This window comes from Eumetopias jubatus, unplaced genomic scaffold (assembly GCF_037043125.1).
Source record: "Eumetopias jubatus isolate StellerSeaLion01/CBP00866 unplaced genomic scaffold, mEumJub1_p1.0 scaffold_1, whole genome shotgun sequence".
NCBI lineage: Eukaryota > Metazoa > Chordata > Mammalia > Carnivora > Otariidae > Eumetopias > Eumetopias jubatus.
The window spans coordinates 85,566,904-85,584,524 of record NW_028274807.1 but is presented as its reverse complement, the minus strand read 5'-3'; the positions used below and the strand labels follow the sequence as shown (position 1 = coordinate 85,584,524).

Here is a 17,621-nt window from a genome sequence, read left to right as displayed (position 1 = left end):
TGGGAGTGCCTTTTTTTGGGCCCCCACCAGCAGCGGTACTAATAACTAAGATTGCTTATGAAAGGCCAGGTTCTTTCTGTATGCTCACTAATGCACAAAAAACCTTGCCTGAAGTTCCACAGCCAGCGAGTGGCAGGGCTGGGATTCACACCAGGCAGGCTGGCCCCTGAGTCTGCTTTTGACCTCTACACGATCCTGCTTCCCTGATAGTTGTCCCAGCATTTCCTTCAGATGTCCAGTGCCTCAGAGTGTGGATGGTGCAGGCAGATGACAAAAGAGGGTCCTTAAAGTTTGCACAATTACCAGGTGGCCCCGGCAACTTATTTCCCAATGCCTCTGTCTTGCATTTCTAGGCTATATGCTTCCCGGTGTTAAACTGGTCTTCCACAGACCAAGGTGAAATCTTGTTTTTATATATGCATGCTTAATGCACATTTTCATCTGTAAAAAGATTTGTGGTATTTGTTTTGGGCACTGCCGTTTCTACATAAATGTGTTGAATTGATTTTTAAAATTAAACTGCATCTGCAGTAGATAAAACCTCTCACTATAAAGGGGCACTTTTCTTTCTTCAAAAAATATATTCCTGTCTTATGCAATCTGAGACCACGCTTTCACACTTTTTAATGCCGAATACTCTGTAATTTATTTCTCCTTCCAAAGATAACATGTTTGAAACAATTCTATATTTCAAACAAACTGTATTTCTTAAGTGATAATTCATTTGATTTCCCCACTAAAAAATCCTTGACGCATAATTGCTGGTCTCAGTTTTTGATCAACATGAGATAACCAGTGTTCGACTTTGAGGTGATGTAATTTTACCCCCAAACATGAGAACTTTATTTTCACTAATCTCCATTTTCCTAGGTGCGGCAAATGTAACATTTCTAACTCACTTTTTGAAATAAGAAAAATAACTTGGGGAATGCACTCTGTTCCTTTAGCTTTGGAGATTTGGGGTTTGGATCTAGTTAGGAACTGGGTTAGATCCAAGGTTTATGGTTTAAGGTTAAACGTTGAAATGAACAGATGCCACACATCTGTGTATTAGGGGCAGGCTGGGATGCGTCTACCTTTCTTTTTATTCCTGGAGTTTTACAATGTAAATATCTGTGCAGGTATTGCTCTTTAATGTGATACAAAGCCCCACTTTTGCTGTGTGTGTATTAATTAAAGCGTTAGGCTCAGAGGAATGTGAGCGAGGAGTGTCTGGCCACCTTCTTAGTGCAGAGTTAAACAGAAAGTCCTTGTAAGCATTTGGGAAAGATTCTGAACACCGTAGCCCTCTTGCTAATTTTAGCTGATCTGTTTTGCAATCGCTGATGGAGAAAGTAAGTACAGTATCCTATAAATATGACAGGTTCCTTAGGTGGTTGCTATTTTGGAGACGCCAGGGGCTCCCTCCTAATAAAGGTAGTTGTCGGGACTAGCCATGGTTTCAGGTATAGAGGGGTCGGCTCATGGGTGAGAGTGTGTGCTTCCTGAAGGCAGGTCTGACTCTTTCTTGGTCCAGTCTGGTCACTCCCTCTCCTCGTGTGTGACGACGGACCCATAGGGGACTTTGGGATGATATCACTGGCGCATTGCCAACTAGGAAACACGGTTTCTTTGACTAAGTTCTTTGGTTCTTATTTTGACTTTTGGTTTAAGTATTCACTGCCTTATTCAGAGCCCGGTCATTAATTTTTTTTTTTTTTCCATTTGCAAATACGCGTACAAGTAGCTTTGTGTAGCTTCAGCAATTGCCGTTCTGCGGGTTTGGTTTCAGTAATGCCCCCTAGGCTCAACTTTTCCTTTCCCTTCTCTTCCTCTGTCCTCCCCTTCCTGTCCCTCCACTTCCTTGCAGTGTGTTAACACAAAATCTAAGCATCTTCCTTGTCACCTGTAAATGTTAGCACACATTTGTGACTAGAATACCTTTTTTTCCCCCACATAAAAATCATGTTAAAAGTTGTTTCAAGTGTTAGAAGCACACCAACAAAATCAATAACCATTCCTCAGCATCGTCCAATGCCCAGTCCATGTCCAGATTTCCCCCTGCGGTGTCAAAGATGACTTTTATAAGTCCCCCTGCTTTTCTTTCTGCGAGCTATTGATTTGTGGAAGGAGCTGGATCATTTGCCCCAGGATTGTTTGGAAGATTTTTGCCTTGTTCAGCTTGTGTTTCTGATAAGCTGGAAGCTAGATCTGGAAGACTTTTCTACTATACCAGATACGAAGGGAACATACTATTAGTTGAGTATGGGAATTAGGGGGACTTCCTCTGCAATCAGGTAGAATAGGCGTGGGACATGGGTGCAGGCCGCCAGCCCAGCTGATGATCAAGGCATTAACTGTGGAGTAGTCTAGTTTGAACTAAACAGCTCGAATCCAGCTGTGAAGTTCAGGAGCTGGTCTGCAGTGTGACGTGGGGAGGGAGAGAGCATCTCTCTGGTTAGGAAGCCTTTTCAAATAACTTCCCAATGATTAGCAGTTCTCAAGCTATAGCTTGGCAGAAGATTGAACGAAGGATTAAGGAAGGTCAGTTGAGAGAAAACAAGGAAATGAAATGGGTAGAGAAAGAAAAGAGGTGTGGCTAGCGAAGGAGCCTGGGCACAGTCCAGGTTCGGGGCTGAGGTTCTGGGGATTTCACCACAGTCCCTGTTGAGACTCCTTCCAGTTACACGACCACATGGTGGCAAAAATCAGCAGCTGACTTTTCTGAATTTCCTGACTTGTTAAACTTCCCAAGGCAGCTGCTTTGATGGGGACTGGCAGCCACATCAAGCTGAAGCCCGGCTTGCAGGAAGAAATGTCATCAGCAGCAGGGAACGAGTGTGTGCTTATGTGAAGGCCTACAGAGAGAGGCACAAGGTGAAAAGATGGATTCCACGCGGTGCCCCTGCACTGCCAAGGGTGGAGGAATAGTTGCTGGACTGACCGTAATGTTGGCTCCAGAGGCACGTGGGTTTGAAGAGAGCTTACTCAGAGTCCAAGACATACTGTCTCCCTTTCTCAGCAACTGGTGAGGGGGACTCAGGGCCATCAGAGATGAGAACTAGTGTGTGAAAGCGGTATTAAGACATGGGATAAAAAGAGAGAGACAGACAGATAGACACGCAGAGACAGACAGCGAGACGGAGGGACAGCAAGGGACTGACTTTTGTAGCTGTGTGATGCTGGGCCAGCTACTTAACGCTGCTTTGCCTCAGTTTCCTCACCTGTCAAGTGGTGACAATCATCATCATCAATCATTATCATCAGATTAAGTGAGTTAAGCAAGATACATGTATTACAAGATACTCAGAACTGTGCCTGGCACCTAGTAAGTATTCACCCAAGTTCCTAGAATAATGTCTGACATGGATGAATAAATGTTAGCCATTATGCAAAGGCATTATTTTTGCATGCTTGTGTTGGCTGATGCAATGCAGATAGGCATCAGCAGTGTGAGTGAAGAGAGTTAGAGTTGTTACATCGTTTTCGGGAGGTGTATATACAGGTAAAATTAATTATCAGGTATATAGTGGTCTTTACCTAGCATTGGAAGCACATCTGAAGACAGGTGTGTGTGCAAGCTGGGCCACTTATGTATAGTTTCCACGTCCTCGGATGCCCCCATGCTGCCGCTTTGGGGCGTTGTCCTCTAAGAGCTCTGGACACTGTTCCAGGTCCTGGGCAGCGTCCCCCAGCATTTGCCATAGATACATGTGTTGTCTCTCATTTCCCCATGGTCTCTCAGCTCTCCAAGGGCAGAATCCCCAGTGGTCTGCGTGAAGTAGGTGGTTAGTAAATACTGGATGACAAAGTCAGCAAGACGGGACAATTCACCCGAGTTTTATTAGAAACATTGCTTGGAACATACGTGCTGGGGAGCTGCAGGGAGGTGCATAACGGAGTTTTCCCATCCCCTGTTGCATTTGACTGTGTAATTGTGCACACCTCCCATGGTCTCTGGACCCTAGCTATAAAATGAGGATAGCGGCAGTACCTTCTCTGCAGGGTTATTGTTGAGTATGAAATGAAGTGACAGGTAACACTGTTATTAGATGCGTGAACTGGGAGGGGACTCAGGAATCAGCTTTATCATGAGCCCATTTCTGTCCTCAGTGGCGATATGGACTCATCCCACTCTGCTTCTTCAGAGCATTGCAGACAGATTGCTTAGATTTCCAGTGAGTTCCTGGAGATTACCAGCATTAAAAAAGTCCAGTTCACATCAAAGGCAGCTTAAAGCTTCTCTCCCCTACCAAGCTTGGGGGTCTTGGAAACCAGCGGTGCGCAAGGGTTAGCATCAGCGTCCTCTGGCCCCACCAGAGTCAAGCAAGGACCACCAGATGGAGACATTAGACAAGAGGCAGAGCCTTTCGCTGGGCTAGGGCGTTTGGCTCCCTCTTGGCTGCCATGGCTAGCTTTTTGTAGGGGCACATTAGTGGCTCTTTAGAGATGTCCCTCCTCCCTGCTTGTCCCCTTAGGGACCTCCCTGGACCTCTCCCTGATGCTCTGTCCAGCTGACCTCTGTAGCCCCCACCTCGGCTCCTGCCTCAAGTCTCCTCCGCCAGCCAACCTTCCATCGTCTTATGCAGTGCCCTTTCTGAAGGAGCCTGACAACCTTCTGAGCTATCCTTCTGGTCCTCGGGGAAGTTCGTATATCCTTGTCCTCCAGAGTTGTCCCTGCCACCTGCTCTTCCCGCTCTGTCATCCTGGCATCTGCTGCCACCCTCCTCCAGCATCTCCAGGCGAGGGGCAAGCTCCTGGGAACAACCGTGCTCTGATCCAGAGACAGCCCAGGGCAGACGCGTGAGCCTGAGCACCTCTGCAGTGGTTACCGGGGTTGTGTGGTTTCATTTCCTGTTCTTGCAAGGACAGCAAAGGGACTGTTGCAGTCAAGTGAGCCAAATGAATTTTTTGGTTTCCCAGTGCATATAAAAGCGATGTTTATGTGATACTGTGGTCTATTAAGTGTGCAATAGCAATGTACATACCTTAATTAAAAACACCTTATTGCCGAAAAAGGCTGACCATCATCTGAGCTTTCAGTGAGTTGTCATTACTGACCACAGATCACCCTAACAAATACAATAATAATGAAGAAGTTCGAAATATTTTGAGAATGACCAAAATTTGACAAACAGACACAAAATGAGCAAATGATATTGGAAAAATGGCACCGGTAGACTTGCTTGATGCAGGGGTGCCACAAACCTTCAATTTGTAAAAAAATACCATATGGCCAAATCACAATAAAGCAAAGCACAATCAAACGAGGTATGTCTGCATCCGGGTCTCTACTAGGGCTTCTCTCCTGCTCTCTCAGGGGGAAGGAAGGGAGGTGTGGAGAGCGCTCCTCTCCGTTAACTTCCTTCCGAGGACCCACTCATGCCGCCTCTCTAGCCTGCTCTGAAGTGGGCTCTCACAGCAAGCCTTGTGAAGAGGGACCTCATAATGCCTTTTCTTAGAAAGTGGGGCTGTTTATCATGTCTTGTTAGTGTGATGCCCGCTCCACAGGAAACATCCAGTGAATGCTGGCTCTTCTCATTGTTTAGCTTCTGTGGGCTTCAGTGGGCTCATCTGAAAATTGGGGCTTATGGTAAATCCCTACTCTGCTGGCTGCTTAGTGCCATGAATGTGTAGGAAAGTGTGGTTCATTTGTTTTATTTTTATATTTCAGCCTCAACAGAATGGGATCTCTCCACGCATGTTTAAGGCCTTTGTAAGCAAGAGCCACCCAGAATTCTCCTCTAATAGACAGCAGGATGCCCAGGAGTTTTTCTTGCACCTGGTGAATCTAGTAGAGGTGAGTGAGTCAGTCTTTGGAAATGCTCAAAAGGTGGTAAGAAGGGTGCGCAGTGCCTGGGGACGGTCCCCTCTGGCTGGGCCGGGATGCCCACCCCCAGCCCCTTTCCTGAATCTGTCACTGTCCCAGCTGGTGCTGCATTGGCATGAGGCTTTCTCTGCTCAGCCCGTGTGGCATGATCGCTGCTCATGCTCTGTTTTCTAGCACTTCTGGATCTCCCCGTTCTCCTTTTAATTTGTAATTAAAGGAATGTTTGTCCGTTATTTCAGTCAAAGTTCTTTTTGATCTCTGTGACAAAGCTCCTTAAGAGTCCAGTGTGGTATTTGGTGTCCTTGTGCCACCACTCAGAGATGGTCACACTTTGCTCCCAGCAGAGTCTAATCACATTCCGTGCTGTGGTTCTTAAAAGCTCCCGAGAATTCGTGATTAAAGGCTTTCTTCTCCCTCTTAAAAAACAACTTCTTTTTTTCTGATTACAAAAATGTTCTCTGTGGAAGATATAAAAAGGCACAAAGGAGAAAATCAAAATAGCCAGTGGTAACAGCCCCTACAAATAAGCAGTGCTACCATTTCGGTGTCTGACCCACCAGACACTTTCCTGGTGCATTTATTAATTCTCTCCATGCTGTTTTATAAGCATTGCTTTCCACTTAACGTGTTGTGAACATTTTGCCACATCATTACATATTTGAACGTAGCGTGATTTCTTTTTTGTGTAGAATTTACACCAATGCATTTCCATGACCCCATCATATGTGCCTTGATTTTTGCAGGGCAGTCCTTTACTCTCCCCCCTTCTCTTTAGTCTGGCTCCCTCATCCCCTTTCTTCTGATTCCTGCTGGGTCAGTTCCTCTTTCATAACTGTTAGTGGCTGCATGATGTTCATTCACATGATGAACTGTAGTTTATTTAACCAGTCCCCCGTTTTTGGATATACGCCTGCGTTTTTTTAAAGTACTCTGGTGAACTGTCATGCCCAGAGAGAATGCTTTTTAGTGCCAGATCCTTACACCAGATTTATATATTCTCTTTTGTGCCAATTTTTATTCACGGCTTAATATTCATACGTTTACTAACCTGATCTAATCTAACCTTCAGAGGAACCGCATTGGCTCAGAAAACCCAAGTGATGTTTTTCGGTTTTTGGTGGAAGAACGTATTCAGTGCTGTCAGACGCGCAAAGTCCGCTACACGGAGAGGGTGGATTACCTGATGCAGTTACCTGTGGCCATGGAGGCAGCAACCAACAAGGGTAATGGTCCCAAAGTGGGAACTTGGCTATGTTCTTCCTCATACGTGCAAACAAACCCTCGAATCAGAGATAATACGGTTTAGTCACTGCTGAGTCGCGTCAGGAGGAGACCCAGTCCAGATGGTGTCTGGTTCGCATGTCTCTTTCCCTCTTTTCCCCAGTCCCCATGTGCCTTTCTTGTGAGAAGAGTCCGATGCATCACGGGTTTTTGTTTGAGGGATTATGGGTAGAACCTATTTTAGTGCCTATAAATTTGACCAATTGGTTGGCTTGAAGTCAGCTTATTTTGGGGGAACATTATTTGTAATTATAGATGTAGAAAATTCTTTAACATTAGCACTCATGAGTTGTGCCATAAATTCTGGGGGAAATGATCAGCATTTTTTGGGGTGAGACGTTCTAGCAGCAATCTCTTGAAATAATCTGACTTTGGCATCTGAGTATTGAAGACGCCCCCTGTGGGAGATGCAGCAGGGAAGGGCTCTTGTAGGAGCGAGGCCCATTAGAAGGGTCTTTGGACTTTAGAAGCAGGAAGGAGGTGGAGGAACTGCTGGGGTCTCAGGGGAAGGTTCCTTCAGTCAGTCTGTGTGGTTCTTCCCAGGCAGAATAGATGAATGGTATTTCTTAGAAATAACATTTAGAAGCAGAAAAAGGCAAAATGTCTGCTATATTGCTTATGTCCTGTGAACTGGTCATTTGCGTAAATGTCAGTAACTCACTGGGTGGCCTTTTTCCCTCTTTTTTGGGGGGGGTCAGTTTGTTGTGCTAATTGAAAAGCGATGATTATGATGATTTTAAGATGAAACGATTTCCATTTTCTATAAGCTTGTGCAGCTTTTGGCCAGTTTCTAAATTCTTACCTATTGTATAAAGTAGAAATGAGGATAGGGGTCTGTGGTTTGTTTCCTTTTTAGAATTAGGCTTAATTGTTTTCTCTTGCCAGCCTCGGAGATGTTCCACTCAGTTCTGTGATCCTCTCTAACTCACTGTTTATAATTTATGAGTGGTAACTATTCTTTTACAGAAAGATTTATAATTTAGTCCCTGGAAATTGATTGCTGGGACACCTAATACTGGCATCCTAGATATAGGTACATCATAAACTGATTGTGGACTGGACACTGAATTTTAAACCCATATTCAGATGTGCTTAAGAAAACACATAGGTGCATAAGGGTGCCTAAAAACTGATAAATCAGGAGTGATTTTTTTTTTTTTTGTAAACAAAAGGAATTCTCAGACCTCATCAAAACTATGTAAAATTTTGACTTATAGGCAGTTTCCAAGAGCAGATCTGCTGACTCCTGGGAAGTTGGTGGTGTGCTGTCTTCTTTTTCCCTTGGTATTGAATCGTTTGAGCAGGAATCGTGTAGAAAGCCTTCCAGGTTGGCAGCTCTGCTGTCTGACCTTGTACGTAACCTCAACCTGAAGTTGTCTGGGCAGTGTTGGTTAGAATCATGGGCTGAGTGCTGTGGAGGACTGCAGTCCCTATAGTCCATCTCGCTCCTTGATCTGCACCCTCCATGACCTCTAATCAGAATGGAGAGATGACTCTTGGCTCTCCTTCAGTGTGAAATTCTGTGTGTGTGAAGACTTCGTGATTGGAAGGTGGCATTTGGGTAATCCCAGCCTTGACTCTGGACAAATGGAAGACCAGGTTCCCGCATCACTTCCAGCACATGTGAGGTCAGGACCTCCGATCTGGGCTGGAGTTTACAGATCCCTCCTGTCAGTCTCAAAGGCAAACAGGCAAAAAAATATGAATGGCTCATTCAGCCTGTCGGTGCCACCCTAAAGTCAGCTCGAGAACAGCCTTTCAGTAGGCTTTTCTGGATCCGTGAAGGGCAACAAGTAAGCAATCCTGCCCTGGCTCAGACACCTTCAAGAAGATTGGCCCAAGGGGATGTTTTCCGCTTCAAGAAGATGGAGTGAGTACAAACTCATTTGTCTGCTCTTTTACTCAGATGAACTGATTGCCTATGAGTTAACGAGGAGGGAGGCAGAAGCAAACAGAAGACCCCTTCCCGAGTTGGTTCGCGCCAAGATACCATTTAGTGCCTGCCTTCAGGCTTTTTCTGAACCGGAAAATGTAGATGATTTCTGGAGCAGCGCCCTACAAGCAAAGTCTGCGGGTGTGAAGTAAGTGCACATGTGTGTGCGCTTGTGTGTTTGTGCTTATGTGGTGGTAGTGGGGTGAGGAGGGGTCCCTGAGGGGTGTGGACTGGGTAGGGGAGAGGTGGTGGGGTGTTGTACGAGTCTGTGCACGCTTGTTCATGTGTAGTGAGATGGGGTTATGAATCGTGCAACCCTAATGGTCATAGAGCTCACTTGTGTGAGGCCTGTCCAAGAAACTAGGCTTATAATTTGTGTTGTGTGTTAGGGAGGGAATGTCTTCTCTTTTCTTTTTTTTAAAGGAAGGTTGTGGTTTATCCTTTATTAGGAATTTTTTTTTTGCTGAGAACCCCCAAAGCCCCCACCCCCACCACCACATGGCAGGAATGATATTAAGAGATTACAGAAATACTTATGACAGTCTTCAATATTTAAGCTCCACTATGATAGATTTTAATTCCATAATGAAAGATTTGGCTTAGCATGTGGTGACCAGGGCTCTCAGGGCATCTCGAAGTGGACATAGTGGACATTGTTCAGATGAGCTGTTCAGGACTAGAATATGCTTTGTTTCCACATTGTGCACCTCATTGTCAGGTACATAAAACATTTTTTCTCCACTTTATTAATTGATTTTATACAGTCAAGTCCTTGCCAATGCACAGCATACAATTGGAAAAAGAGTATTCATAGAGGCATAAAATGAAGGGAGGTCTGAAAGTTTGGCTCTGGGAATTTTACTCCTTTTAGGTATTCTTTGGCCGCCTGTCCTCCTAGCCAAAGTTGAGCTCTAGTTCATGCAAAGAGGTGTGAAAGCTGAAGAGCTACTGCTAGATGTTTTTTATCACCTCAAGTAGCAATCTGACTTAAATCACTTATTCCCTGCAATAGACATCACTCAAGATTCCCCTTTGTTTCAGGTGATTGATTTCATATGTTAAAAATGGGAAAACACAAAGAATTTATTTCAGAAGTTTAAAAAAGGCTGTATTTTCTTAAAATAATTTTTAAAAATGTTGTTCATATCCAAATGAGATTATTAATAGTCCATTCAGTTATCAGTTATCCATTGTGGAGTAAGTTTTCATCCTCGGATTGCTCAGTTATGGGATCTGTGTGCGTGCGTGTGTGTGTGTGTGTGTGTGTGTGTGTGTGTCTATGTGTGTGTGTGTCCTTGCGGAGAAGCGTTGGTGAGTTGGCGTGTTCAATGTGTGAGATTCACTTCACTGCAACCTGGAGCCATCATTGGGCAGTTAGACATCTACACACTATCTTAGCAGTAAACTCAATTTCTTTCATTATTTTCCCCCCAGCTTTATTGAGATATCATCGACAATACTGAGATATTGACATATATTGATACATACTGAGATAAAATAATATTGTGTAAGTTTAAGGTATAAATATGATTTTTTTTTTTTACTTTATTGACAATAGGTGGAAGGTTTCTCAAACATGGATCCTTTTTTCTTTGTGCTTTAATTCTGATTCTGTGTGGGACATAGAAGTGATCAGGGGACTTGGCCAACTAGAAAGTCCCCAGCATCAGGTGTAAGCTGCAGCGTTCTTCATTTCCCTGTCAGCTTAGCCACCCTTTTCTGCTCTTCAGAAAAGTAGCCTTGTGTCTTAGAAATGTAAGGTCTGACATACTCTCTGGGCCTGCAGGAAGGAGCCTTCTCATCACTTGGAAGAGGCCCATCATTAAAATGCAGTTGGGAGGCATTAGCTTTCTAGAGACAGAGGCTCTCACCCCAGGGCAAGTGGTCAGGAGATCTGGATTCATCTCCTGTGTCCACTTCGCAGCTTATGTTCTAGGGCAAAGTCACCACCCAATGTCCTTCTTCCATCTGTAATGGAGGAATGATGCTTGCTTACCTGGTTTTCTCCTCAAATGCTACGAAAGCACTTTAGGTAGTGCTAATGTAACTGTCTAGGGGAGGGGTTTCTGCTTTCTCTAATCCTTAACAGTATATATTTAATGTATTTTCCTTTTCCTCTGTCTTTTATATGTATACATGCTCTCATGGGTTTTATGTATATGAAAAAAATTAATACTGGATATATCCAGTTGTTAATAATTGAAAACCGGTCTTTGTGGAGAAGGAGAAAACATGTTCTAGGTTAATAAAGCAACTACATTTTTTGTCCATTTATCATTCCATATCATGTGTTAAGCACTTACTGTCAATTATCATTTAATCCTCTTGGTATTACTATGGGGTAGGTGCTATTCTCCCCATTTTATGGATGAAGAAATAAAAAGAGAAGCCAGTAAGTGGCCAGTGGCCAGTAAGTGGCAGGCCTGGAGTTCATTCAGATTGATTGAGTTCCAAGTTTAAACTTTTTTTTAAAAAGATTTTATTTATTTATTTGATAGAGAGAGAAACAGCGAGAGAGGGAACACAAGCAGGGGGAGTGGGAGAGGGAGAAGCAGGCTTCCCGCTGAGCAGGGAGCCCAATGCGGGGCTCGATTCCAGGACCCCGGGATCATGACCTGAGCCGAAGGCAGACGCTTAACGACCGAGCCACCCAGGTGCCCCTCAAGTTTAAACTCTTAATCCCTCTGCTATATAGTACCCCATATTCCTGATCATGCTTGCTTATATCATGTTCTTGTAATCCTTATGTAGCCTTGCATGGTCCTTATTAGGTCTTATCATGTTTCAAATATTAGTTTTGAGGAAACCAGATCAGTGGATTCCTAAAAGATTTTTTTTCTTTTTCTTATTTCTAACAATATAGACATGATCTCCTTACTATATTAGTTTGGGACCTTGAATTTTTCTTGTGTTAGACCCTGAGCCTGAAAGGCCAGGAAGAGGCAAAAGATGTTCTTTTTGTAAATCTTTGGTTGGTATGGACCAGACATAAAGTCTCTTGCCTTAAATAGTCCTGAACGGACAGTTTCTGGGAAGAATATTAGTGTTTGGAAATTTCATTCATTAGCAAGTATTATTGCTCGCCTGGAATATTCTGGACAATGAGCTGAACAAGACCTAGTTCCTGCCATCAAGCAGCTCATGGGTTAAGGGTCAATAGGGAGAGATTTTGTCTTGACTTTTATCATTTATGAAGAGGGGAGCACAGTGTGGGGTTCCAGAGCACAAGCTTTAGGTGGGTGAATCCCCAGTGTAGAACTTACTGGTACCTGACCTTGGCCAAGTGACCCTAAGCCGCTGTTTCCTTATCTGTAAGCCTTGATGATAATAGTACTTTCTTCATAGGGTTGGGGGTGAAGAGTAAGGAGAGATAAACTCTGCAAAGTGCTTTGTATACTGCCTTGTGCAGAATAAGTGTATGCCGTAATTGTTAGAACCATTGTTTCTATCTTTCCTTTCTTTTTTTTTGGCCTTGGGTTATACAGTTTGACTGTGGTTGATTAATTATCATATTTTCAACATATTTAATGGAAAGGATAGAACTGTATTTTTTTTAGTTGCCAGGGTTTCAAAACAATAGACAATCTTAATTTCACAGAGAAGGACAGCTTATATTTTTTTTCTTATTAAGGCTTTTGTAGTGTTCTTGCCTCAGTTGTAATTAGTGAACAATTGACATGATAATGATAATAGGTTGTCAATAGACACAATAGTGTTGTCAGGCACTATTCTAAGCACTTTGTGTCCTGACTCATTTAGTTCCCATAGCAGTTTTTGGAGGTAAATTTGCTGTGTGTCTACCTAGATCTTTTTGAATGATTTACATTCTGTTGGTCTTTATTAAATACATATTTTTTCAAGAAAAATTTTAATTTCCAGGAATGAATTTTAGGAATAAAACAGTAAGCGGTGCATCATTTCCAACTTTGCTGGATTTCAGTAACAGACTTAATGCAAATTATTAATTTTGACATTATTTTGAGCAACTATATATTGAGCAGTTACCACCTGTGTGATTCAGTTTGAGGCCCTGTAGAGGCTACAGAATGAATAAGAAATGAATAAAGCACATTTATCCAACAGGGCAAATATAAATGTGGGTGTCATCTAACCTGATTTCTGGTATTCTCAGGTTGGCAGTTACCCACAACAAAAGGGTGTGTTAAATTATGCACCTCTCCCCCACCCAACCCCTCCTCCAGTTCCCTGCTCTGCCCCTTGCCCTGTGGTATCACCAACTGATTTACTCACCCAGCTACTGACCACAGAGCAACTGCAAGAGTCTTGGGGCTTCTGAACCACATTTTGGAGATCATTGATTTACTGATGACTTTTGGCTGATCTCGCTGTTACATATTTTCTAGCTTTTAAGTTGATGTGATAAGAGGAAGAGATCATTCAGAAAGGTAACATTTTTACATTAGTTGAAAATACTAGATGGAGTTTGTTGGGTTTTGGTGAAATTAGGACTTGGCTCTATTTAAGTAAGAATGATGTTTATTGCTGCTTCTCAGAAGGTAGGAAAACCTAATTAGAGATAATACAATAATTTCTGAGGAATGAACCAGGATAGTAATAGATAAGTTCCTTAGGATGGTTAAGCTCCTTTTTTTGAAAGAACTCCCTTAAATTATTACCTATACCCTTCTACTGTCCTTGTGAGGGAGAATTTGAGATCCAGAGAGGTTAAGTGACTTGCCTGGGGCAAAAAACAGGTCAGCGACAGTCCATGTCAGTGTCCAACACCTGGTGGATTCTAGCTCTTTTATGACAAAATAATCATGCTAATTCCCTAGTTATAATATATATATTCTAGTGTGCCAAGTGGTTTCACATCATTTCATGAACATTGCATAGCCCTGGCAGGTAGATATTTATTAATAAATCTATTTTGTAGATGTGTAAGTGGAGCCTCAGGGAGGGTCAGTGATTTGTTCACATTTGGAGTGAATTATGTAGCATATCTTAGACCCAAATCCACATCTTTTGACCCTTTTTTTGGATAGTACTCTGTCCCTGTACTGTGGTTTCTCTTCTACACAAGGGGGCAGCAATGCACTTGTAGTTGCTTTCTGAATTCTGGGCAGATGCATTCCAAGTAGAAGGCAATGACTTAGAGTTCGTGGGGAAGGTGTTCTAGATTCTTGTATTTTAAAAGATACATATAGTATTTGCCTACAGCTTATTTTCTTTTTTACATATACTTACTCTATCCACATTGACACTGACATAGAAATGGTTGTTATAAACAACATGATACATGTAGAGGGAATGAGCTGGAACCAGGGCATGAATTTGGTGTACTGGGTGAATAGTCTGCATAAAATTGTCAAACGAAAGTCCAGGCAATTCTTGAAAGTTTGAAGGAAAACTCGAGATATTGACCATATGTGTTAATTTAAAAATTTAAGGTTCAGATTTAGATATTTTATTTTTATTTTTTTAAGATTTTATTTATTTATTTGACAGAGAGAGACACAGCAAGAGAGGGAACACAAGCAGGGGGAGTGGGAGAGGGAGAAGCAGGCTTCCCGCAGAGCAGGGAGCACGATAAGGGGCTCGATCCCAGGACCCCCGAATCATGACCTGAGCCGAAGGCAGACGCTCAACGACTGAGCCACACAGTCACCCCTAGATTTAGATATTTTAGATACTTAACTAAAATATCTAAATCTGAACCTTAAATTTTTAAATATATATGTATATGTATGTGTATATATATCTACACACATATACATACATACCCCTTTAGGATCCATGGGTTTTAGATACAATAATATTTTAATGAGGCTTTGGCATTTCTTTTTTTTTTTTTAAAGATTTTTATTTATTTATTCATGAGAGACAGAGAGAGAGAGAGAAGCAGAGGGAGAAGCAGGCTCCCAAAGGAGCAGGAAGCCCAATGTGGGACTCGATCCCAGGACCCTGGGATCATGACCTGAGCCGAAGGCTCTGGAAGGCCTGAGCCACCCAGGCACCCGAGGTTTTGGCATTTCTAATAGTCAACCTCAACAAAGTTCCAGTGAACCCTCTTCATGTCAACTTTGTGCTGTAAGATAGTGATTCTCTGTGGGAGGGGAGGTTGGGGTATGTCAGGATCGCTTGGGGAGCTTTTCAAACCACACATATAAATGCAGAGCATACACATGCCTGCACACTCCTGCAGATGTAATGTGTATGTACACACACACACAATTGACCCTTGAACAACACAGGTTTGAACTGTGTGAGTCCAGTGGGCTTTTTATAGTACAATGCTATATTTTCTCTAGCTTATTTTATTGTAAGAATACAGTATATAATACACATAACATAAAAATGTGTGTTAATTCACTCTTTATATTATTGGTAAGGCTTCTGGTCAGCAGTAGACTATCAGTAGTTAAGTTCTTGGGGAGTCAAAAGTTACATGTGGATTTTTGACTGCATGGCAGGGACAGCACCCCTAACCTCCGCATTGTTCAAGGGTCCACTCTACTAAATTCTAGCAAGGATTTTAGAAAAAAACAAATGTCTATGGTTGAAGAATACTTTTCAGAAATACAAAGTGCCACAGCAAATAAAAGTGTAATTTTGCAACATGCTCCAGATCCTTCTCAAGGGACACCATTGTCCTCCAGTAAACACTTCGTCCTTGTGAAAAGGCCAGGACGAGTGACTGGGAGCAGGTGCATGTGTGTCAGCCTGTGTGTGTTTGTGTGTCCCTCCTCTTCAGTGCAGTTGCTGGAACTGCGAGGTATGCCTTGGACAACGCTTGTGATGCTTCATGAACTGTATTCACGATTCTTATTGCCTTGTTTCATTGATCTAATCCCCTTGTGTTTCCCAGAACATCTCGCTTTGCCTCATTCCCTGAATACTTGGTAGTGCAGATAAAGAAGTTCACTTTTGGTCTTGACTGGGTTCCCAAAAAATTTGGTAGGTATCTTTTGCATGCTTTCGCTTAACACATCAAATTAGCCATTGGAACAGAATGGCGTGTGAAGGGGCCCGTGTGGTTGGCTGTCAGAAATCGTTCCATTTCATTCTTTTTCCATCATCCCCACCTTTCTCTTTTGAGTCAAGAGTATATGATATGCACTGACAATGAAAATCACCCCATGTTACCCACCCCTCTAATAATGCGTGCTGGAATGACTGGACTCTAAGAGTGAAAATGGGATCCCCATGTTATCAAATCAACAATGCTTTCCAAACTTTAACATGCATACAGATTACCTGGGATCTTGGCAGAATGCAGGTGCTAATTCAGCAGGTCTGGCGGCGGGGAGGGCTGGGATTCTTTATTTCCCACAAGCTCCCCGATGATACTGATGCTGCTCGTCCAAAGCCCGCACTTGGAGTTGCAGGTGATTGAAGATACATGCTCCCCTTATTAGCTCTCCTTGGCCTCCGAAGCAGGCAGGTGTGGCTAATATCATATCATGCAAATTTTATTAATAATAAAATGAGTATAGTCAGTTGCTTTAAATCGTCAAAAAAGAGATTTGACTTGGGTTTCATTGGGCTATTTTCCTGCTAATTTTCAAGGCCCTCAACCATTGTTAGAGATTAGAGTTTTCCAGGCAGTGTTTAAGAACCTTTTCTCCATCATCAGGATCCAACGTCAAGGTGTTACTAGGCTGTCCTCCGTGCCATGGAAGGACACATTTCTCAAGCAAGTACCTCAGACTGTGTGCCAGGCTTTTAAAGGTTTTATGTTTCTGAGCACTTAAAAAACAACCCAGGCCTTACACTGGTTAATTAAGCACTCACTGGCTCATCTGGAGAGGTCAGGTAAAAAGAATGTAAAATCGGCTGGTTTCCCTGGGAACCTCCAGCACTCAGTTGACACGGCACTTGTTTGCCATGTGACAGGATGGAGGGCTGTGACTGATTCTGCGGCAGATCTTCGATTTTCCTGGTGGAATGATTTTGTGGGCAGGATGCTCATCACTCAGCCTTTTCTCTGTGGACCTGAGAAGTACCTGAGAGAGAAAACTGCTTTTTTTCTAAAGGCTTTCACCTGCTTTGGAAACAGCGTTCTTATTTTTCTCTGTCCTTGGAATTTCCGTAAAGGATAAAAAATTCAGATCAAATTTCATAGACTTGCTGAATTTAAAGGAGCCTCAAAGCTCACTTTAATGAACGTGAATTTCTCTGTGGAGAACAGTTGTATTGATTTTGTGGGTCAGACAGTATGTTTGTTTTTGCTGTCCCCTGAGATTGAAAATAATTTTTTTAACTAAGCTTTTTCTTTGGGTTGTTGTTTTAAAATATGATTTGTGTACCTGGCATCATAACTGGTTTTGGGGATAGTATTTTCAAGTTCTGTTTGCTAGCCCGGGAGACCTATCCCACACCAACATTTGGACCCATTTCTCATTATTATCATATCTGAATATAACACTAAATCTCAACAGCCTCTTAGACCGATAAATTTTGTATTTGATTAAGTCAGCACAATAACAACTGACCTGAGAAGTTAAAAAAAATTTCCTAAGACTAATACACTTGAGAATGAATTTATTTCTTTAAAACTTCATTCTTTATTACCTCGGTGAGAATGATCACAGTGCCCATCATGATCTGAGAAAAGGCATAATCTAGGGCCTGCAA

At 42.7% G+C, this 17,621-nt stretch overlaps 1 protein-coding gene across 2 annotated transcripts in view; it reads left to right on the top strand.

The window, feature by feature from the left end:
- The window catches only part of USP13 (ubiquitin specific peptidase 13), a 109,208-nt gene that overhangs the window by 64,284 nt on the left and 27,303 nt on the right, over positions 1–17,621 (top strand). For both annotated transcript variants that reach the window (XM_028101149.2, XM_088025318.1), the window contains exons 11-14: positions 5,654–5,779; positions 6,879–7,032; positions 8,997–9,171; positions 15,853–15,941. In XM_028101149.2, the coding sequence (XP_027956950.1) occupies positions 5,654–5,779; positions 6,879–7,032; positions 8,997–9,171; positions 15,853–15,941 (544 nt within the window). The remainder of the gene's footprint in view (positions 1–5,653; positions 5,780–6,878; positions 7,033–8,996; positions 9,172–15,852; positions 15,942–17,621) is intronic.